Source organism: Phyllobates terribilis, unplaced genomic scaffold, assembly GCF_046119375.1.
Source record: "Phyllobates terribilis strain yellow unplaced genomic scaffold, ASM4611937v1 Scaffold_9__5_contigs__length_417890890, whole genome shotgun sequence".
In the NCBI taxonomy this organism is placed as follows: domain Eukaryota; kingdom Metazoa; phylum Chordata; class Amphibia; order Anura; family Dendrobatidae; genus Phyllobates; species Phyllobates terribilis.
Window position 1 is genome coordinate 333,581,582 of NW_027362769.1, and position 19,310 is coordinate 333,600,891.

Genomic DNA, 19,310 nt, shown 5'->3' on the forward strand with positions numbered 1-19,310 from the left:
AAATGTCGACAGATAGTTTGCGCTGACACTGATGCACCCTGAGCCTGCAGAACAGCTTGAATTTCGTTGGAACTTAATCGAATGATGGATAAGCATCCCCAGAGTATCCTGCGTCGCAACCTTTAAGCAATTTTTCTCTGCAGACCACGTTAAGGGAGATTAGCTACAGTGCCATGGGTTGTAAACTTCTTGATTATGTTGCGCACCGTGGACACAGGAACATCAAGATCTCTGGAGATGGACTTGTAACATTGAGATTGTTGATATTTTTCAACAATTTTGGTTCTCAAGTCCTCAGACAGTTTTCTTCTCCTCTTTCTGTTCTCCATACTTAGTGTAGCACACATAGACACACAATGCAAAGATTGAGTCAACTTCTCCCCTTTTTATCTGGTTTCAGGTGTGATTTTTATATTGGCCACATCTGTTACTTGCCACAGGTGAGTTTGAACGAGCATCACATGCTTGAAACAAAGTTGTTTACCCACAATTTTGGAAAGGTGTCAACGAGTTTGTTAGGCAAATTTTTGGGGGTTTTGTGTGAAATTATGTCCAATTTGCCATTTTTGTCTGTTTTTTTGTGTTGCTCCAATACACACAAAAGGAAATAAACGTGTATAACAAAACATGTAATTGCAATAATTTTCTGGGAGAAATGCTTCATTTTCTGGAACAATTTCAAGAGTGCCAACACTTTCGGCCATGACTGTAAGTGATCCCAGGATATATTCATTTCATATTTACTCTCATCATCCAGATGAAATGTCGCATGGTCATGGTGGGCTCAAATGGAGCGGATGTGTTCTTCTTGCAGTAGGTCTTATAGATGTCCCAGCACTTATCAATATAGAACATTACATGTTCTGTCTTTTGTGCATCACTGAATAAGTAACCTGCAACAGTAGAGAAGATGGGATCAGATGTGGGCGATTCCTAGAAGAAAAGTCTAAAGGACAAGATGCACAGAGAGACCTTTTATAGTACTGGCGTACGGTGAGATATTCTGTGTCATGAGTCTGGAAAAGCAATCAACCAGGGAGAGCTTCTTATCTCTGTAAGAGGAGAAATAAAAATGTAAGGCATCAGCCTGACTGAATACATGAACTAAAGGCCCTACTAAGTGTCGTTGACCAAGAGAAGACCCCCATGGCCATATCAGACCCCCATGGCCTTATCAGACCCCAAGGCCATAGCAGATGTTTTTAAAGTGGCCTCCTGGTCAATCAGATTCACAGAGGTCTGTATTCTGCACATTGTATTTCTGATCTGTTTGTAAATGTTCTCCAAAGGGTTCTTAAAAGGGATTTGATCTGGTGACCCACTTTTAAAAGGGGTTTTCCATTTTCGGTCGAATTAAAAAAAAATACTCTAAACAGCTAAGCTCCGACAAGAGCAACTCAAACTACCCCTGTGCTGCATTGCAAGGCCCCTGTGGCCTTGTGGCCTTTGGATCTTTTTTGTTTCTTTAAGACAGTGGACAGCAACAGCCATCCTGCTCGTAGCTGTCAGGGTGATGACAGGTGACAGTAGTGTCATTTACCGTCTTGACCGCCTCCCCGAGTGCCTGCAGTAATGCGCCAGTGTTGACAATGGCTATAAGGCTTTGTGCACAAGTTTAGCATTTGCAGCAGAGTTTTCAGCACCAAAAACCAGTGTCTTGGCAGGAAAAATGCGGAGTACAATACGCAAGTTTTTGCAGCATTTTACATATGTTTTTTGAGTGTGTTTTTTTTCTCCATTAATTGAAAAAGGGTGAAAAATGCTGAGAGAATTGACACGCTGCAGATTTGAAAAAAAAAAGCATTGATGATTCAAACACGCAAGGAAAAAATAAGCGGTGTGTTCATGAGAGTTCAGAAATCTCATTCACTTTGCTGGTACAGTAAAACGCTGCATATTTCAGGGGAAAAAAATGCAATGTGGGAATAAGCCCTGAGTGTTCAGTGCACGTGTGGACACGGGACTCTGCAGCTGATTATGCTCCACATTCAGGTCACATTGCCATTCCACACTACAATAAAGTGAAAGAACTTACGGACTGTCGGCACGAGTGATGTGGTGCGCCAGGTAGATTATATTTGTCAGGAATGTCCGAAGCAGCATTGTAGCGTAGGGAGAGTGAACTTCTTCAGGGTCTGAGCTATCTGTTGAAGACACGACATACGCAATAAAAAGTGGAAGACTACTAGTTATTGACTGTAGAAGACTTCTTAGTGCGTTCTGTATAGAAACTAATTCTTATGATGAAGCCAACTCATTTATAAGATATAAACCTCCCTATTCCTAAAGCTTGCCGAAATTTGTTACTTACGTGGGGATTCTGGTAGCCACTTGGATACGCACAGGCACAGGTTGTTTTTTTTTTATATGAAAACAGAATAAAGTTTATTGTCTTTCATAAATTTTACAGCTCAAAAAATGAAACAGTCCTTTCTTCAGCAGAAGTGAATAACAAAACAGTCCTTTCTCTGGGTAAGGCAAAGTAAATCAAACGATCTCACAGACTTGGTATTACAGACACTTTTCAGTCACTAGCATAGACTTTCCAGCTGCCTGTTATTAGGCCTATAAGACCGGGACGGAAGTATGGGAGCAACCTTTCCCACCCAGGCTCATCCGGCTGCTCCTAAATCCAGGACCCAAAAATCCATTCAAAGTATAAACCATCTCAGTAACACATACCTGCCATCCAGGACCTTACCTCCTGCTTTCTTACACTCAGCTTAGTATAAATCACACACCCATACAGGGAAAAAAAAATCAACTAATATGACCTATTCGCCCCTTCCTTTTATTGTCAGTCACAAAAAGAGGTCTTACATCCCCTATAATTATTACAGTGGCTGTCCGGGTTCAGAAACCCATCTTCATATACCCTATAAGGGATAGAGGGAGGTCTTCTGTTCAGTATCCTCACCTCTTGGCCAAGAGAATCGTCTCCTCAGGACCTACCCTAACAAAGACATCTCATTACTTTGAATAAGTGCTGCGTAATGCTTACTTTGACCTGTGGTGGCGCTGCCGAGAAAGTGAAACGTACAGAGACTGTTTCTTTCTGATCGATTGTCAAGGGACCGTTCTAACAAAAAGACAGAATTTAAGGCTCCTGCCAACAAATATCTAATATCCATAGGAAGGTTAGAACCTAAGACAATGTTCACTTGATATTTCGTATAGATCATTTCCTATTCCAACTCAATAAGTAATATTCCATATAAGGCTCTGTTCACATAGCGTTTGTGTACTACCTTCAGCTTCCCCATGGGGCCCCATTCACCTGGTGTCTAAGGGGGTTGAACCGCAATACCACACACAACCAATGGACAGATGTGGTGCTATTTTCAGAAGGAAGTAGCGCATTTTTTTCCTAATTCAGCACAATCCCTTTAACCAATCCTATAACAGTGAAAAATCCTCCTTATTATCCCAATTAAGGTTTTCTCGTACAAATAAAATGACTGCTTAATCACCTGCCAATATACGATCCATGTCACAAAGTGTTAGGCCGTAGTGATGGAACCTGCAGTCTTTTAGAAATCTCCAGAACTGCAGTCTGGTCATAAGAAATGTGTTATCGAAGCAGTTGTCATTGCCCAGGCTGCTGTAGAACTTGTAGGTCTTCCGAAGCATTGACAGGTTACGGAGGACGCCATACTCCACCTAAGTATAAAGAAAAATTGGATTATTATTGAACTGATTCTGCTGAATTGTCACAAGTTCCAGTGTTAGAAGAGACAGCTTCTTCTTAGATGGTGGCAGTGACATCAATCATTTCTACTGAAAATCATGGAAAGTCCCGACACCAGGTGAAACCAATCACTAATTAGACAGCAATCCTGCCACTAAAAAATAATATCATCTGGTTCACCTAATGGCCTATAAAAAGGTGTCACACAAGAAACATCTCATGATAGGTAAAACCAGTGAGCTTTCTCAACACCTTTGCAACCTTGTTGTTGCAAAACATTCTGATAGTGTCGGTTACAGAAGAATCCCTAAACTCACGACAAGGCTCCATTGTTGAACAAAAAGCATGCTCAAGCACATTTAACGTTTGCTCAACAATACTGTAAAATATAGTTTTGTCAGTTGAGACCAAAATTGAACTTTTTGGATGCCATAAAACACACTATGTTTGGAGGCACTGCATATCACGCCCAAAACGCCATACCAGCAGTGAAGTTGTGAACATCATGGTGTGGGGCTGTTTTTCAGCATAAGGCATTGGCAAACAAAGGTGGTTATCCTCAGTGATGTAAGCCCAGAAGTAAGCTCTAGGACGTATAGTACTGAGAGTGTTATTAGGGCGTGGCAAGGGCCGGATGTCACGGGTGTGTCAGAAGTGACAGTCACCCTGCAGTTAATTGCAGGGGATCTCTTCGTTTGGCATTACAGACACCTTCTTAGAAGCTGTATCTCTAGTACCCAGTGACTACCTTCCTCTGGCTAATTAACACCCTGGCCTGGGTGTATAAATACCTGCTGTGTGCCAGAGGGAGGTTCCGGTGATATTCATTACTCCTTGTGAAGGCTTGAGCAAAAGCAGTTCTTCTTCCTCTCTGGTGGTAGAAGACGTGTGCGCATTTGTCTGGAGTCGACTAAAGCTAACTGGGTTTACGAGCAGACAGAGAGATGGGTGGGACTGGCTGCTCACATATCCCCACACAGGGTGTGGTATGGCGGACATAAGGAAGTCCAGCTGTATCATTAGTGCACAGTGAGTGGAGGTAAGAAGGCCTCCTGTGTGAGGTCTCCAGACCTAGTTTGTGTTCTGGATGGTATCCAGCCCGACTGTACCAGACACCAGACACAAAATGTGCTCACAATATTACGTATGAACAGAACTTCATAAAAACACTGACCTGTTTCTGTTCCTCAGATCGCTCATCCTCGGGTACTGTGTTCAGCAGTGACGCTATATCAAGTTCAATATAGGATCCTGATAAACTGGGAATACCGCAGACCACAGGGGAGCTTTCTGCCATAAAAAAACACATTTAACAAAGTTAAGCCTTAGACATCAGTGATTTACCATTAGACTGATTAGACTGATCACACTTCATTGTGCAAAGCAAATATTCCTGGTCTTTTGGTTCTAAATTTCCAAATGACACTCTGTTTTTTTCATTCATATTTCTATGCTGTTGGGATAAGTGCGCACGTAGTAGACTTTTTCCAACTTGTTGCAAAATCCACATGTGTTACATGAAGAATCTGCCCCAAAACACGCAACATGTCTGAATGCGCCATATAAGTCTGAATGCGATGTCTATGGATTTGTGGGTGTAAAGCACATGGTGGCGGGATATAATCAGCATTTACTATGTTGGGAAACCTCTTTTTAGTTATTAGCTGGGGCAGAGGAGCTGATGCTTGATTGCTGTATACCCTTATAGGAACTGACTCATAGTCTACACCTGTCCTGTAGTAGGGCTGCCTTCTCTCCGGGGGTCCCAGGCCATCTACGTATTACATGGCCGGCCATTCATTTGATAAACAGGGTCAGACAAGGCTTTCCCTACGATAAGGACGGATTACCTTGACGTCTCCCTTTAGAAGGCTGATACGTGATCTGCTGATTTTGCAGCCAGTAATAATTTGCATCCCACTCCTCCGATCCGTTTTCTTACCTCCACATATAGGACTCCGGGTACGAATACCGCTCAGATCTGGGGTATTCACTCTGTCATACTGGAAATTTGGGTGTTCAGCAATCTGATCTTCCACAAATTCACCAATATAAATTCTTCCATTTTTAAAGATAAATTTGCCCTGATAAAAAAGAAGGTGAAGACAAAATAATTATAATACCGTAAACCACTACACTGAACTACTGTACACTATAGGGGGAATTTATATAATGTGACACAAAGGTGACATTAAAAGGACACCTTTGACATTCTTCTAACATTTTTGAAGGGCTTAAAAGGAGAGTGGTGTATGCTCACCATGGGATGACAATGAGCACAGTTCCTTGGCATGGGTAAATATTCATTTTTTAATTGGGTCTGTTTGGCGGATAGGACTAGAGGATGAGACCCGGCTGAACAAATGTCAAGAGGAGCCACTAAGTGAATGTACGGTCTTATAGTCTTGTATTAAAGGGAATCTGTCATCAGGTTTATACTGCGCCATCCAAAAGCCACATGATGTAGCAGCAGAGACCATGATTGCTGTGCTGGGTCACTTGCTAGGAGTCTTGCTGCAGTTTTGATCAAATCACAGTTTTATCTTCTGCAGCTCTGCTAGTCTTCTCAATGATGAGCTCCTGTTATTTAGTCCTGGATACACATGAGCTCTGACTATCCCTGACCCTCGCTAATGATTGTCAGCTGTTTGTGTATGCACAATGTAGGAAGAAAACTGTCAATTAAAGGGACGGGGGTAGCCACAGCTCATGAATATCGAGGAATCATCAATGAGAAGGGCTACAGCAGATACAACTGTGATTTTATCAAAGCTACAGCAAGAAGCCCAGTGAGTGATACATCGCTGGAATCACGGTCTCTGTCCCTACTTTATGCTGCTCTCAGATCTGATGACATATTCACTTTAAAATGTCTATGTCCAGTATACTGTCTGCTCCCCCAGTATCTTTCTAGCCTAATAGAGTAGTCTCAAGACAGTTAAAGGAGTATTCCCATCTCCAAGATCCTATCCCAATATGTAGTTAGTGTAATAATAATAATATTAGCAAATACCTCCTATTAGAAATGTGGTATAGTTCTTCTGATTCACTATGTCACTTACCCCATGTGCAGGGCATTGCAGTAGCTAAGGTATCCATGGTTATGGCCACACTTATAGTGACAGTTAGTTGTTAGTGGTCGTAACCATGGATACCTAAGCTACTGCAATACCCTGCACATGGGGTAATTGACATAGTGAATTAGAAGAACTATACTACATTTCTAATTGGAGGTATTTGCGAATATTATTATTACTGCACCTACTACATATTTGGGGTCTTGGAGATCGGAATACTGCTGTAAGTGCTCATGTAGATATTTGGGCAACTCGGACAGAGATCGGACCGCAATGCCCGGACTGGCTGCGGCTCTCTCATCCGGAGCGTGACAGCTTCAAGTATTTCTATGAGTTTGTCACACTCGGGTGGTTGAGACACGGGGTCAGTCTGTAAATTACCGGACAGCCCTCGGACGTCTGAATGAGCCCCAATATTACTTCTAACCCCACAAGTGCATAAAATACAATAAAAATAATGTATTGCCCCATAAAGCCCCTATTCACCGCTCCATGCTTTTTGTTGTTTCTCCACTGTCCATCGTACATGGCTCCATTTGCATAGTAGTACCGGCCTTGTCCATGGCGTGCACCGCTGACAAAGTTCCCAATATATTCATTTCTTAAGGAGTACTGTGACCCCGCTACTCTCTTTAGGAACCAAGTGTGAGTCCCGGGACCGTTCTGTAAAAAAAAAAAAAAAACTTCAGTAAATTGACAGATGTGGTGCAGCCATCTACTAACTCCATGCACTGAGCGTCACTGGACTGCGGCGAAGATGTAACATCTTTTCTTACAAAACTGCATGGTACAATTCTTGCTTGAAAAAAAACCTACTCCGAAAACTCTTCAAATTAATTTCTATTGCTATTCATGTGGGGAGTTTCTTTAGCCTTGTTTTCCCTAAAAAGGTGTTGAAAAACAAAAAAAACAAAAGTGCTTGTCACTTCTTTGAAGCGGATCCTGAAGGATGCCTCTCCAAACTAGGCACTGTCCAGTCAAAAAGGTGCAAAAAAAACACTTCAGGAAAAAAAAATGTTACAAAACTGCTACAGGAAAAGAAAAGCTGAAAATCAAGTGTGAACCAGGTCAAGCAAAGCTAATAACTGGCAGAAGAGACAGAGATTAAGGGCTATAAATACAAGGCGTTCGGGGCTTATAGTACGAAGTTAAAGGGAACCTGTCACTAGTTTTATAGGTTATAAAACCTGCCCATCACCTTTAAAATCATGTTAATGGGGTTCCTACAACCCCTTTATGCTCTCAGAGTTGCTCCTGCATACTTCGGAAAAAGTGTTTTATCCATGTAATGTGTGGTCCGGTCTGATGGACGAATCCAGATTGCGATCAGCGCCGTCACAGTCCCTTCAAACGCTGTCTCCTCTATCTGGATGAAAGGGGATAATGTCTCTGTATCATCCACACACTGATGGAAGTCTTGTGCCAACACAGTGGACTCAGAGACCTGCGCAGTGAAATCAGAGACCTGCGCAGTGAAATCAGAGACCTGTGCAGTGGAAGCAGAGACCTGCGCAGTGGAAGCAGAGTTCTGCGCAGTGAAATCAGAGACCTACGCAGTGAAATCAGAGACCTGCGCAGTGAAATCAGGGACCTGCGCAGTGAAATCAGAGACCTGTGCAGTGGAAGCAGAGACCTGCGCAGTGGAAGCAGAGTTCTGCGCAGTGAAATCAGAGACCTACGCAGTGAAATCAGAGACCTGCGCAGTGAAATCAGAGACCTGCGCAGTGAAATCAGAGACCTGCACAGTGGCATCAGATACATGCGCAGTGAAATAAGAGACCTGCACAGGCGTGCCTTACTCTGCCTTATAGAACAGCCATGGAGCTGGTGACGCCGGCGCCTGCGTATTACATGACTTCGCGCTGCCGGTCTCCAATTCCACTGCGCTGGCTCAAGACTTCGAGCACCGTATGGATGCTGTAGAGAGGTCTTCCACTTCCATCCATATACAAGAGGCTGCGTTTGAAGCCTCTCGTATAAAAACTTTTTCAGAAGTATTCAGCCATGAGGATAGAAAGGGGTTTCGGAACCCCATTTACACGATTTTAAAGGTGATGGGCAGGGTTTATAAGCCAAAAAACTGGTGACAGGTTCCCTTTAACTCCCTACTAAAAGCCCTGGACTGGACTCCTTTTATTTATACCCTTTAATCCCTGAATCTTCGACCAGTTATTAGCTCTGCTTGACCTGTTTCACACTTGATTTCCAGGTTTTCTTTTCTTGTAGCAGTTTTGAAGAGTTTTGGAACTGGTGACAGGTTCACCTTGATACTAACCAAAGACAATACATTTGCCTAGTTGACACTAAAATAAGTCCCAGCAAATACACAGGATTATCGCACTCACATTGAAAGCGCAGCGCCACCCGGCAACAGAGGTGGAAACAGAGGACGCAGGCATCGACCTAGTTGTCGCATAGAGTACGTACTGTACTACACTATTTCATACAGTGAAAACAAAAAGGTATTCTGACCCACACCAGACTGGTGTATGCTAAAAGGATACTTTTTTGGCATACAGTGGGTACGGAAAGTATTCAGACCCCTTTAAATTTTTCACTCTTTGTTTCATTGCAGCCATTTTGTAAATTCCAAAAATTTCATTTTTTTTCTCATTAAAATACACTCTGCACCCCATCTTGACTGAAAAAAGAAAACAGAAATGTAGAAATTTTTGCAAATTTATTAAAAAAGAAAAAGTGAAATATCACATGGTCATAAGTATTCAGACCCTTTGCTCAGACACTCATATTTAAGTCACATGCTGTTCATTTCCTTGTGATCCTCCTTGAGATGGTTCTACTCCTTTATTGGAGTCCAGCTGTGTTTAATTAAACTGATAGGACTTGATTTGGAAAGGCACACACCTGTCTATATAAGACCTCCCAGCTCACAGTGCATCTCAAACCAAATGAGATCATGATCATGATCATCAAAGGAACTGCCCAAGGAGCTCAGAGACAGAATTGTGGCAAGGCACAGATCTGGTCAAGGTTACAAAAGAATTTCTGCATTACTCAAGGTTCCTAAGAGCACAGTGGCCTCCATAATCCTTAATTGGAAGAAGTTTGGAACCACCAGAAGTCTTCCTAGACCTGGTCGTCCAGCCAAACTGAGCAATCGTGGGAGAAGAGTTTTGGTGAGAGGTAAACAAGAACCCCAAGATCACTGTGGCTGAGCTCCAGAGATGCAGTAGGGAGATGGGAGAAAGTTCCACAAAGTCAACTATCACTACAGCCCTCCACCAGTCGGGCCTTTGTGGCAGAGTGGCCCGACGGAAGCCTCTCCTCAGTGCTAGACATATGAAAGCCCGCATAGAGTTTGCTCAAAAACACATGAAGGACTCCCAGACTATGAGAAATAGGATTCTCTGGTCTGATGAAATGAAGATAGAACTTTATGGTGATAATTCTAAGTGGTATGTGTGGAGAAACCAGGCACTGCTCATCACCTGCCCAATACAATCCCAACAGTGAAACATGGTGGTGACAGCATCATGCTATGGGGGTGTTTTTCAGCTGCAGGGACAGGATGACTGGTTGCAATTGAAGGAAACATGAATGCGGCCAAGTACAGAGATATCCTGGATGAAAACCTCTTCCAGAGCGTTTTGGACCTCAGACTTGGCCGAAGGTTCACCTTCCAACAAGACAATGACCCTAAGCACACAACTAAAATAACAAAGGAGTAGCTTCAGAACAACGCTGTGACCATTCTTGACTGGCCCAGCCAGAGCCCTGACCTAAACCCAATTGAGCATCTCTGGAGAGACCTGAAAATGGCTGTCCACCAACGTTCACCATCCAACCTGACGGAACTGGACAGGATCTGCGAGGAAGAATGGCAGAGGATCCCCAAATCCAGGTGTGAAAAACTTGTTGCATCATTCCCAAGAAGACTCATGGCTGTACTAGCTCAAAAGGGGGCTTCTTCTCAATACTGAGCAAAGGGTCTGAATACTTATGACCATGTGATATTTCAGTTTTTCTTTTTTATTAAATTTGCAAAAATTTCTACATTTCTGTTTTTTTTCAGTCAAGATGGGGTGCAGAGTGTACTTTAATGAGAAAAAAAATGAACTTTTTAGAATTTACCAAATGTCTGCAATGAAACAAAGAGTGAAAAATGTAAAGGGGTCTGAATACTTTCCGTACCCACTGTATGTCAGTTCAGTGGGTCCTATGAAAACGTCTTGTTGGCAAAGGCAAAAGTAGTAGTAAGAAGTAAGCACAGTAAACTTCTGATGAGCCATCATGGCGGACACGAAGAAAGGCATCAAAATTGCAATTTCCTGAACTATAAAAGCTTTTATTTTCCTACAAGGTAATCACATGTAAAGCCAAAGAAATGAGCTGGAGCATAAGTTTATATATATGCAATGTGTAGAAGCATGTTCACACTGTGGCCATATACCAGACAAAATATAATATAAAGACAAAATGACCATATACCCTGCAGTAAGTAAGTAAATAGTAATAGTATATGTAAGTAACAAAGGGTACTTAGTAAACACTAAGAGTAAAATCCATTCCACCACGACAAGGTGTACCCATCGGGATGGTCCAATCTTCTAGTATTAAAACCTCATCTTGTGTCAGACGACCTCATATAGAGGGTGTAGAAGAGGACCGGGGCCCGACCGTTCAGACACCTGCCCATGGGAAGCTATATAGATGAAATGACCAGGTCTAAATGTGAGAGCCATGCGTCATATACTAGAGATAGGACCATCCCGATTGGGTACACCTTGTCGTGGTGGGATGGCTTTTCCGCTTTTTTGATCAAAAATAGTGTTAACTAAGCACCCTATGTTATTTACATGTACCATTATTATTTACTTACTATAGTGTATATGCTCATTTTGTTTTTATCTTAGGGTTTGATGTGTTCAAAGTTATGGAGCAACATCAATAAAAAAATGAAAGCCAGTACCTGTATGCCATTCTCCCACTGACCCATATACTCTTCATTGGAGGACAGCCACCTCATCCTTCCCTCTCCATGGAACTTGTTATTTTTCCACTGTCCTTCATAAATGTTGCCAGACGGAAACCTAAAAAATTGCAAACAGACACATTGAAGACCATTCCAATAAAGGAGTTTTCTAGGACAATAAGATTGACGCACTCTCCTAGCAGATCGTAGGGGATCGTAAACTGGTAAGTCATGGCACCTACCTCTGCACTCCCCATCCCTCCTTCCTGTTGCCCCTCCATTCTCCTTCATACCATGACGTTCCTTCGGCATTGTAATAAATGGCGCCCTGCAATAATAAACCAGCAACTATAACATGTCACTACATTAACCCCTTCACGACCAGGCGATTTTCCGTTTTTTTTTTTTTTTTTTCATCTTCCATAGCGTTTTTTTATTTTTCCACCCACAGAGCTGTACGAGGTCTGCAGAATGAGTTGCACTTATGGATGACACCATTAATTTTATCATGTGATGCACTGGAAAGCTGCAAAAAAATCCAAGTGTGGTGAAACTTTAAGAAAAAAGAAAAAAAGGCAATTTAAAAATTTTTTTTCTTATTTACAATGTTCACTGTACGGTAAAACTGACCTGGCAATATGATTCGCCAAGTTAGTACGAGAACGCAGATACCAAACATGCATAGTTTTTATTTAAGTGGTAAAAAAACAATCAGAAATTTGAAAAAAGGAAAAAAAAATTTGCTTGTGTCGCCATTTTCCGAGGCTCCGAACATTTTTATTTTTCGGGATCTGGGGCTGGGTGAGGGCTTATTTTTTGCTCTTTGAGCTGACGTTTTTACTGATATCATGTTGGGGTATATACAATGTTTTGATCGCTTCGTATTGCATTTTATTGCAATGTTGCGGTGGCCAAAAAAACAGAATTTTTGTGTTTTTAATTATTTCCTCATTACGCTGTTTACTGATTGGATTCATTTATTTTATATTTTGATAGATCGGACTTTTATGAACACAGCGATACAAAGTATGTGAATTTTTTTATTGCGCAAAAGGGGGTTGATTTGACCTTTTTATTTATTTATTTATTTTTTCATATTTTTTTTAAAAAAAATTTCACTTTTTACTGAATTTAATAGTCCTTTTAGGGAACTTAAACCTGCAATCATCCGATCGCTTGTGCTATACATAGCAGAGGATCAGCACTGCTATGTGTAGCTAACATCACAGTCTCCAATAAATGCCCGCTAAACGCTGACTTTCACAGGAGGACTGTAAGGACAGGCATGGAGGTCTTCAGCAGACGCCTGGCTGTCATGGTAATCCATCGGCGTCCCGCGATCACGTCATAGGTGTGCCCATCGGCGCATAGAATGATACACCCCCTGCTTGCACACATTATATTCCGCTGTCAGAGATTGACAGAGGCATTTAACAGGTTAACAGCAGCAGGCAGAGCTCCACTCCACCTGCGGATGTTAGTGACACATGATGGTTGAATAATTCAGCCATCATCTGCCGGGAGAAATGTGGGCTCAGCGTCAGAGTCTGCATCAATTTCAGGGACACGACATATGACGTAAATATATGTCGTATGTCGTGAAGGGGTTAAAAACCTTATTAAAGCATAATGCACATGCACAAGTTACCTTTCCATGACGTGTGCCCATATACCACTCTCCTGCGTACGAAACCAGCTGATCGCTGGAAACATGGACTCCGGTGCCGTGCCTAATCGCCTTGTACACCTGTCCTTCATAGTGGCTGCCATCGGGCCAAGTATAGATGCCATGTCCCATTGGAAAGTTCGTGAAAAATTCTCCCTAAAAAATATGACAAGTGGTGAAAAAAATCAGAACTTGTGCACCCAGGGGCAGACATTACAGATTCTCCTCCACACGCTGAGGCGCAGAATATACAGTAGAGTGATAGGGCAAAATCAATGTCATGGAATCCCCCTGTATGAGTGTGTAAGGTGTACCCGTCATTTTTTTTTAATAAATCAATGAAAATAAGAAACTTTGCAACATGTCTTACAGAGAAAGTAGCTTTTTTTCTCCTCCTGAACTGATCATTCATTCTCAATATATGGGTAAAATCTGTGTTCAGTGAAGACAGATTTTCCCATTACTGAGATAGGAGATTGTGCTTATAAAGTTCTACGGAGAACTGTACCTGTCATTTCAGTAAAACTTACAAAAGAATGTCTGTGTCTTCCTCTAGCTCCTCCCTAGAATGTCTGTGTCTTCCTCTAGCTCCTCCCTAGAATGTCTGTGTCTGCCTCTGGCTCCCCCCCTAGAATGTCTGTGTCTTCCTCTAGCTCCTCCCTAGAATGTCTGTGTCTTCCTCTAGCTCCTCCCTAGAATGTCTGTGTCTGCCTCTGGCTCCCCCCCTAGAATGTCTGTGTCTTCCACTAGCTCCTTCTTAGAATGTCTGTATCTGCCTCTAGCTCCTCCCTATAATGTCTGTATCTGCCTCTAGCTCCTCCCTAGAATGTCTGTGTCTTCCACTAGCTCCTCCCTAGAATGTCTGTGTCTTCCTCTAGCTCCTCCCTATAATGTCTGTATCTGCCTCTAGCTCCTCCCTAGAATGTCTGTGTCTTCCTCTAGCTCCTCCCTAGAATGTCTGTGTCTTCCTCTAGCTCCTCCCTAGAATGCCTGTGTCGGCTTCTAGCTCCTCCCTAGAATGTCTGTGTCTTCCTCTAGCTACTCCCTAGAATGTCTGTGTCTTCCTCTAGTTGCTCTCTAGAATGTCTGTGTCTGTCTCTAGCTCCTCCCTAGAATGTCTGTCTTCCTCTAGCTCCTCCCTAGAATGTCTGTGTCTGCCTCTAACTCCTCCCTAGAATGTCTGTGTCTTCCACTAGCTACTTCTTAGAATGTCTGTGTCTTCCTCTAGCTCCTCCCTAGAATGTCTGTGTCTGCCTCTAGTTCCTCTATAGAATGTCTGTGTCTGCCTCTAGCTCCTCTCTAGAATGTCTGTGTCTTCCTCTAGCTCCTCCCTAGAATGTCTGTGTCTGCCTCTATCTCCTCCCTAGAATGTCTGTGTCTTCCTCTAGCTCCTCCCTAAAATGTCTGTGTCTGCCTCTATCTCCTCCCTAGAATGTCTGTGTCTGCCTCTAGCTCATTCCTAGAATGTCTGTCTTCCTCTAGCTCCTCCCTAGAATGTCTGTGTCTTCCTCTAGCTCCTCCCTAGAATGTCTGTGTCTGCCTCTAGCTCCTCCCTAGAATGTCTGTGTCTTCCTCTAGCTCCTCCCTAGAATGTCTGTGTCTTCCTCTAGCTCCTCCCTAGAAAGTCTGTGTCTTCCTCTAGTTCCTCTATAGAATGTCTGTGTCTTCCTTTAGTTCCTGTATAGAATGTCTGTGTCTTCCTCTAGTTCCACTATAGAATGTCTGTGTCTTCCTCTAGTTCCTCTATAGAATGTCTGTGTCTGCCTCTAGCTCCTCCCTAGAATGTCTGTGTCTGCCTCTAGCTCCTCCCTAGAATGTCTGTGTCTTCCTCTAGCTCCTCCCTAGAATGTCTGTGTCTTCCTCTAGCTCCTCCCTAGAATGTCTGTGTCTTCCTCTAGCCCCTTCCTAGAATGTCTGTGTCGGCCTCTAGCTCCTCCCCTCTCTCCATAGAATCTTATATGCACCAATTGTCCTCCCCTATCTCAGTAATGTAAATAATCTGTCGTCACTGATTACAGATTTTACCCATGAAGTGAGAGTGAAAGTTCAGTCCAGGAGGAGAAAGAAGCAGAATTCTCTGATCAGATATATTACAAAGTTCATCAACATGGATACTAATAAAGGGGTATGTAACCAGACCCACCCATCCATTAGTAGCCTCCATTAAAGAGCATCAGCTGATTTCTCATGCCACGTGCAGTGTTACTGAATGTAGACCCCTGACTGATGTGTATGGTCACATACCCTTCTACAGCAGGCATGCTGAAGGCAGACGAGGAAGAATATTGTACTAAAAAAGGAGCAGGGCATCTCAGTACTGAACCCGTAATAACTATATATTAGTAAGTATACGTTCCCAGCACATTTGGGAAAATGTTGATAAAGCAGCCAACCTGTTATGTTCTGCTACCAAAGCTAAGGAAAGAGAGGAGATCTGTCCCTACTATGAGACTCAGCTGAATCCCTACGATGTAACAGGGAACCTGATCCTGCGATCAGACCTGCTAAAGTCCTAATCTAGTCTGTACGAAGACCTATAGATGTGGGGAGGGAATCCCTACAAGTACTAAGGACTGGGAGGAATATGGGACACCTCCTAACAGAAATAGTAGCAGACAGACGAACAAACAAAATAGATAGAACATAGAGGTCCGTAGACCAAGCAAGCTAACAGAGTTAGATACAGAGCACAGGCTAGCTAGAAAGTAGATATACAATGAAGTCCAGCAAAGCCAGAAGGGCGGAGCAGGACTAAATAGGCCAACAAGGTCATGTGACCAGCAAAGGAAAAAAAACCTAACAGCAAGGTTCTAACACAACCCCTTTTTGGGGTAGAGGCAATCCACCGCGGCTTTTGTTGGTAAAGTGCGCGGTGGATGCTGGGCTGTGACGCGCGGTGGATGCTGGGCTGTGACGCGCGGTGGATGCTGGGCTGTGACGCGCGGTGGATGCTGGGCTGTGACGCGCGGTGGATGCTGGGCTGTGACGCGCGGTGGATGCTGGGTTGTGACGCGCGCTGAAACCCTGCCCACAGCCCATTAATCAGGGGGAGCGCGTCACTGGGTCACCCCCAGCTGTAGCAAGGACTTGACATGACACCAGCGGATGTCGGTGCCGGCTGCAGCCGGGGATCACATGATGCCTGTGAGCGGTCACCGACAGCGCCGCTCACAGGCAATAAAGACCACGCAAGGTAATTCCAAAAAGACTTGTTTACACAATTTAAATCGATGGGGGCATTGTTAATAGTACTGGACAACCTCTTTAAGTATGCAAAATGCATACTTGCGGTCACATGCTGACTAGACGTGCGCAGCCGGACACGTCTAGTCGGAATGTGGACGGAAGTATGCAAATCTCTCAGGAGGCGGAGCCGCCCCCCAAAACTCCTGATGGCCTGCACTGTGCACGTTGTGAGGATTCACAAGTCACAGCCTGGACCCAACCTTTAATATTACCATGTAGATCCAATTTGTTATGAATAATGTTACATTACCTCATATTTTAGCCCATCTGTCCAGGTGTACACCCCTCTGCCATGCATAAGACCTTCCAAAAACATTCCCTTGAAATAAAGAAGGTTAAATATTAAAGTAATGGTCATTTTGCTTTTTAGCCATTGAGGTATATGGGGAGGAACTCACTCTGTATATGTTCCCATTCTTATAGTAAGCGGCACCTTCTCCTTCATACAAACCGTTCACCAGGTCTCCTTCATATCTGGAAAATAAGACACAAAGCTAAAAACAAGGCAGAAGGCAGGAACATGGACAAGGTGATTGTCAGGACAAAAAAGTACACCCTTATATAAAATGTGAATGTCCAGACCAGACGACCGCTTTCAAACTAAAGAAAATTATGGCATTTACAGCATTTGAACTGTTTGCAAGCTCCAGAATGAGGTAACTGAGAATCAATCAGTGAGCTTGTTCTGATGGGGAGTTTTTATCTGTTTTTTTTTCTGAGCTTCTCTGAGCTTCTTCTTGCTGATTTATGACCACATCAAAGTTCAGCTCAATCTTGATGTGGTCTGTGGTCACAAATCAGCACTGAGAAGTTCAAGAAAAGACAGAGAGGTGTTACAAAAGCTCTTTCAGAACTAGCTCACTGAATAATTCTCAGTCAACTCATTCTGCAGCAACAAAACCCTGTAAAAGGGGAAAAAAATCTGAAACCATATAGCAAAAGTTATTACTAGCCCAAATACATGCATATGTAAACATATGTCTGTTTATGCATCTAGCTCCTCCTCCTCCATAGAACTTTATGAACACCAACTGTCATCTCCTATCTCAGTAACGAGAAATTCTGTCTTCACTGAATACAGATTTTACCCCTGAACTTAGAGAGGAGAAAGAAGCTGATTTTGCGGATAAGATATATTACAAAGTTGCTTATTTTCACATCTACTATTGATTTATGAAATAAAAATTAATAAAAATTTACCCTTTAATTAAAAAAAAGAAAATTCCCTCGATGGTGTTTATACTTTTTGGAGGAACTCAGTTGCTCATTCCTGGCTGACCGGTATTAACTGTAGCATCAGAGTCTCTGCCTCCTGCCGGGCAGAGACGCCGTTTCCCTCACCGCCACGGTCCACGTCCGGCATCTTTCCGCTCACCTGCTGCTGTGGTGCACACCGCGCGCAGCTTTCCAGGCACTGTGCTTAGGGCACGTGCTCCCTCCCTCTTAAAAGGGCCGTGCGCGCCGTCCTATAGAGTCCCAATGGCCGGAGGACTTCCCCTATATAAGGCACCTCCTCCAAAATGGAGGTGCCTGCGCAAGATTGTTGTTCCGTGTGCTTAACACTTGCTCCAGCCCTCAGGTCCCGCTGCCTGTCAGTCCTGCCTTCCAGTCTGTCTGTCAGTCCAGCCCGCCAGCCTGTCTAACAGTTCTGTTCTGTAATCTGTCTACAGTTGTACCCGCCAGCCTGGAGCACCTGTCTGTAACCTGCCGTGCCCGCCAGTCTGCCTACCTGGAGCACCAGCCTGTTACCTGTCGTGCCCACCAGCCAGTCTACCCGGAGCACCTGCCAGGTACCTGCTTGCTCGCCTACCCGGAGCACCCGTCTGGCTATCTGCCGAACCAGCCTACTTATCTATCCGGTTCACCCGCTGTACCGGTCATTTCCTGACATCTGACCCGTGGGAGTCACCTGCTCTCACACAAGGTCGGTCCCAGAGTGGCACCTGGTCCACCTGCCCAGTTCCTCCCTGGTTCACGGAGTCAACTAAGCAGCCGTGTGACCTTGGTCGGGCCGAGTAGGCACTTAGTCACGCCCCTCTGGTCCCTCCTTGCACCGAAGCCCAGAGGTTCCACCACCCGGACTCATAACAGTTTGCACAGGCCATGGAACCCGGTGGCCCCCAGGCTCCTTCGCTCTCTGATCTGTATCAGGAGGTCTCACATCAGAGATCTCAACAGGAAACAATCCTGTCCTATCTGCGGACTGTCAACTCCCGCCTGGACACGCTGTCCACCCCGTCTGTGTCCGTCTCTAGCCGAGCGGCACCCGCTCCGGCGGCACCTCATCCCACTGGCGCTATGGCACCCGGCTCTGGAACCCGGCTCTCTGCGCCTCCACGTTTTGGTGGTGACCCCGTCTTGTGTCGGGGCTTCTTGAATCAGTGCAAGCTGCACTTTGAACTCCTGGCACATCAGTTCCCCTCCGACCGGGCCAAGGTGGCGTTCATCATGTCTCACCTCACTGGGGAGGCATTGGCATGGCTAAACCCTCTGTGGGAAAGAGGGGATCCCCTGGTATCCGATCTTCTGGCTTTCCTCGCAGCTTACCGGAAGGTCTTCGATGAATCCGGACGAAAATCTTCTACTGCCTCCTCACTTCTCCGCCTCCACCAAGGGAGTCTCTCCGTGGGCCAGCATGCCATTAGTTTCCGAACCCTCACATCTGAGCTTGCCTGGAACAACGAGGCCATGGTGTCCACC

At 44.1% G+C, this 19,310-nt stretch overlaps 1 protein-coding gene across 2 annotated transcripts in view; it reads right to left on the reverse strand.

Moving 5' to 3' along the window:
• Positions 1 to 19,310, reverse strand: part of RSPH10B (radial spoke head 10 homolog B) — a 34,001-nt gene that overhangs the window by 7,579 nt on the left and 7,112 nt on the right. For both annotated transcript variants that reach the window (XM_073648003.1, XM_073648002.1), the window contains 12 exons: positions 17,009 to 17,084; positions 16,861 to 16,929; positions 13,347 to 13,520; positions 11,941 to 12,026; positions 11,696 to 11,816; positions 7,252 to 7,428; positions 5,631 to 5,772; positions 4,863 to 4,978; positions 3,471 to 3,660; positions 2,036 to 2,144; positions 973 to 1,052; positions 745 to 893 (listed from right to left, as the gene is read on the reverse strand). In XM_073648003.1, coding sequence (XP_073504104.1) covers positions 745 to 893; positions 973 to 1,052; positions 2,036 to 2,144; positions 3,471 to 3,660; positions 4,863 to 4,978; positions 5,631 to 5,772; positions 7,252 to 7,428; positions 11,696 to 11,816; positions 11,941 to 12,026; positions 13,347 to 13,520; positions 16,861 to 16,926 — 1,410 coding nt within the window. In that variant the 5' untranslated portion in view covers positions 16,927 to 16,929; positions 17,009 to 17,084. The remainder of the gene's footprint in view (positions 1 to 744; positions 894 to 972; positions 1,053 to 2,035; positions 2,145 to 3,470; positions 3,661 to 4,862; positions 4,979 to 5,630; positions 5,773 to 7,251; positions 7,429 to 11,695; positions 11,817 to 11,940; positions 12,027 to 13,346; positions 13,521 to 16,860; positions 16,930 to 17,008; positions 17,085 to 19,310) is intronic.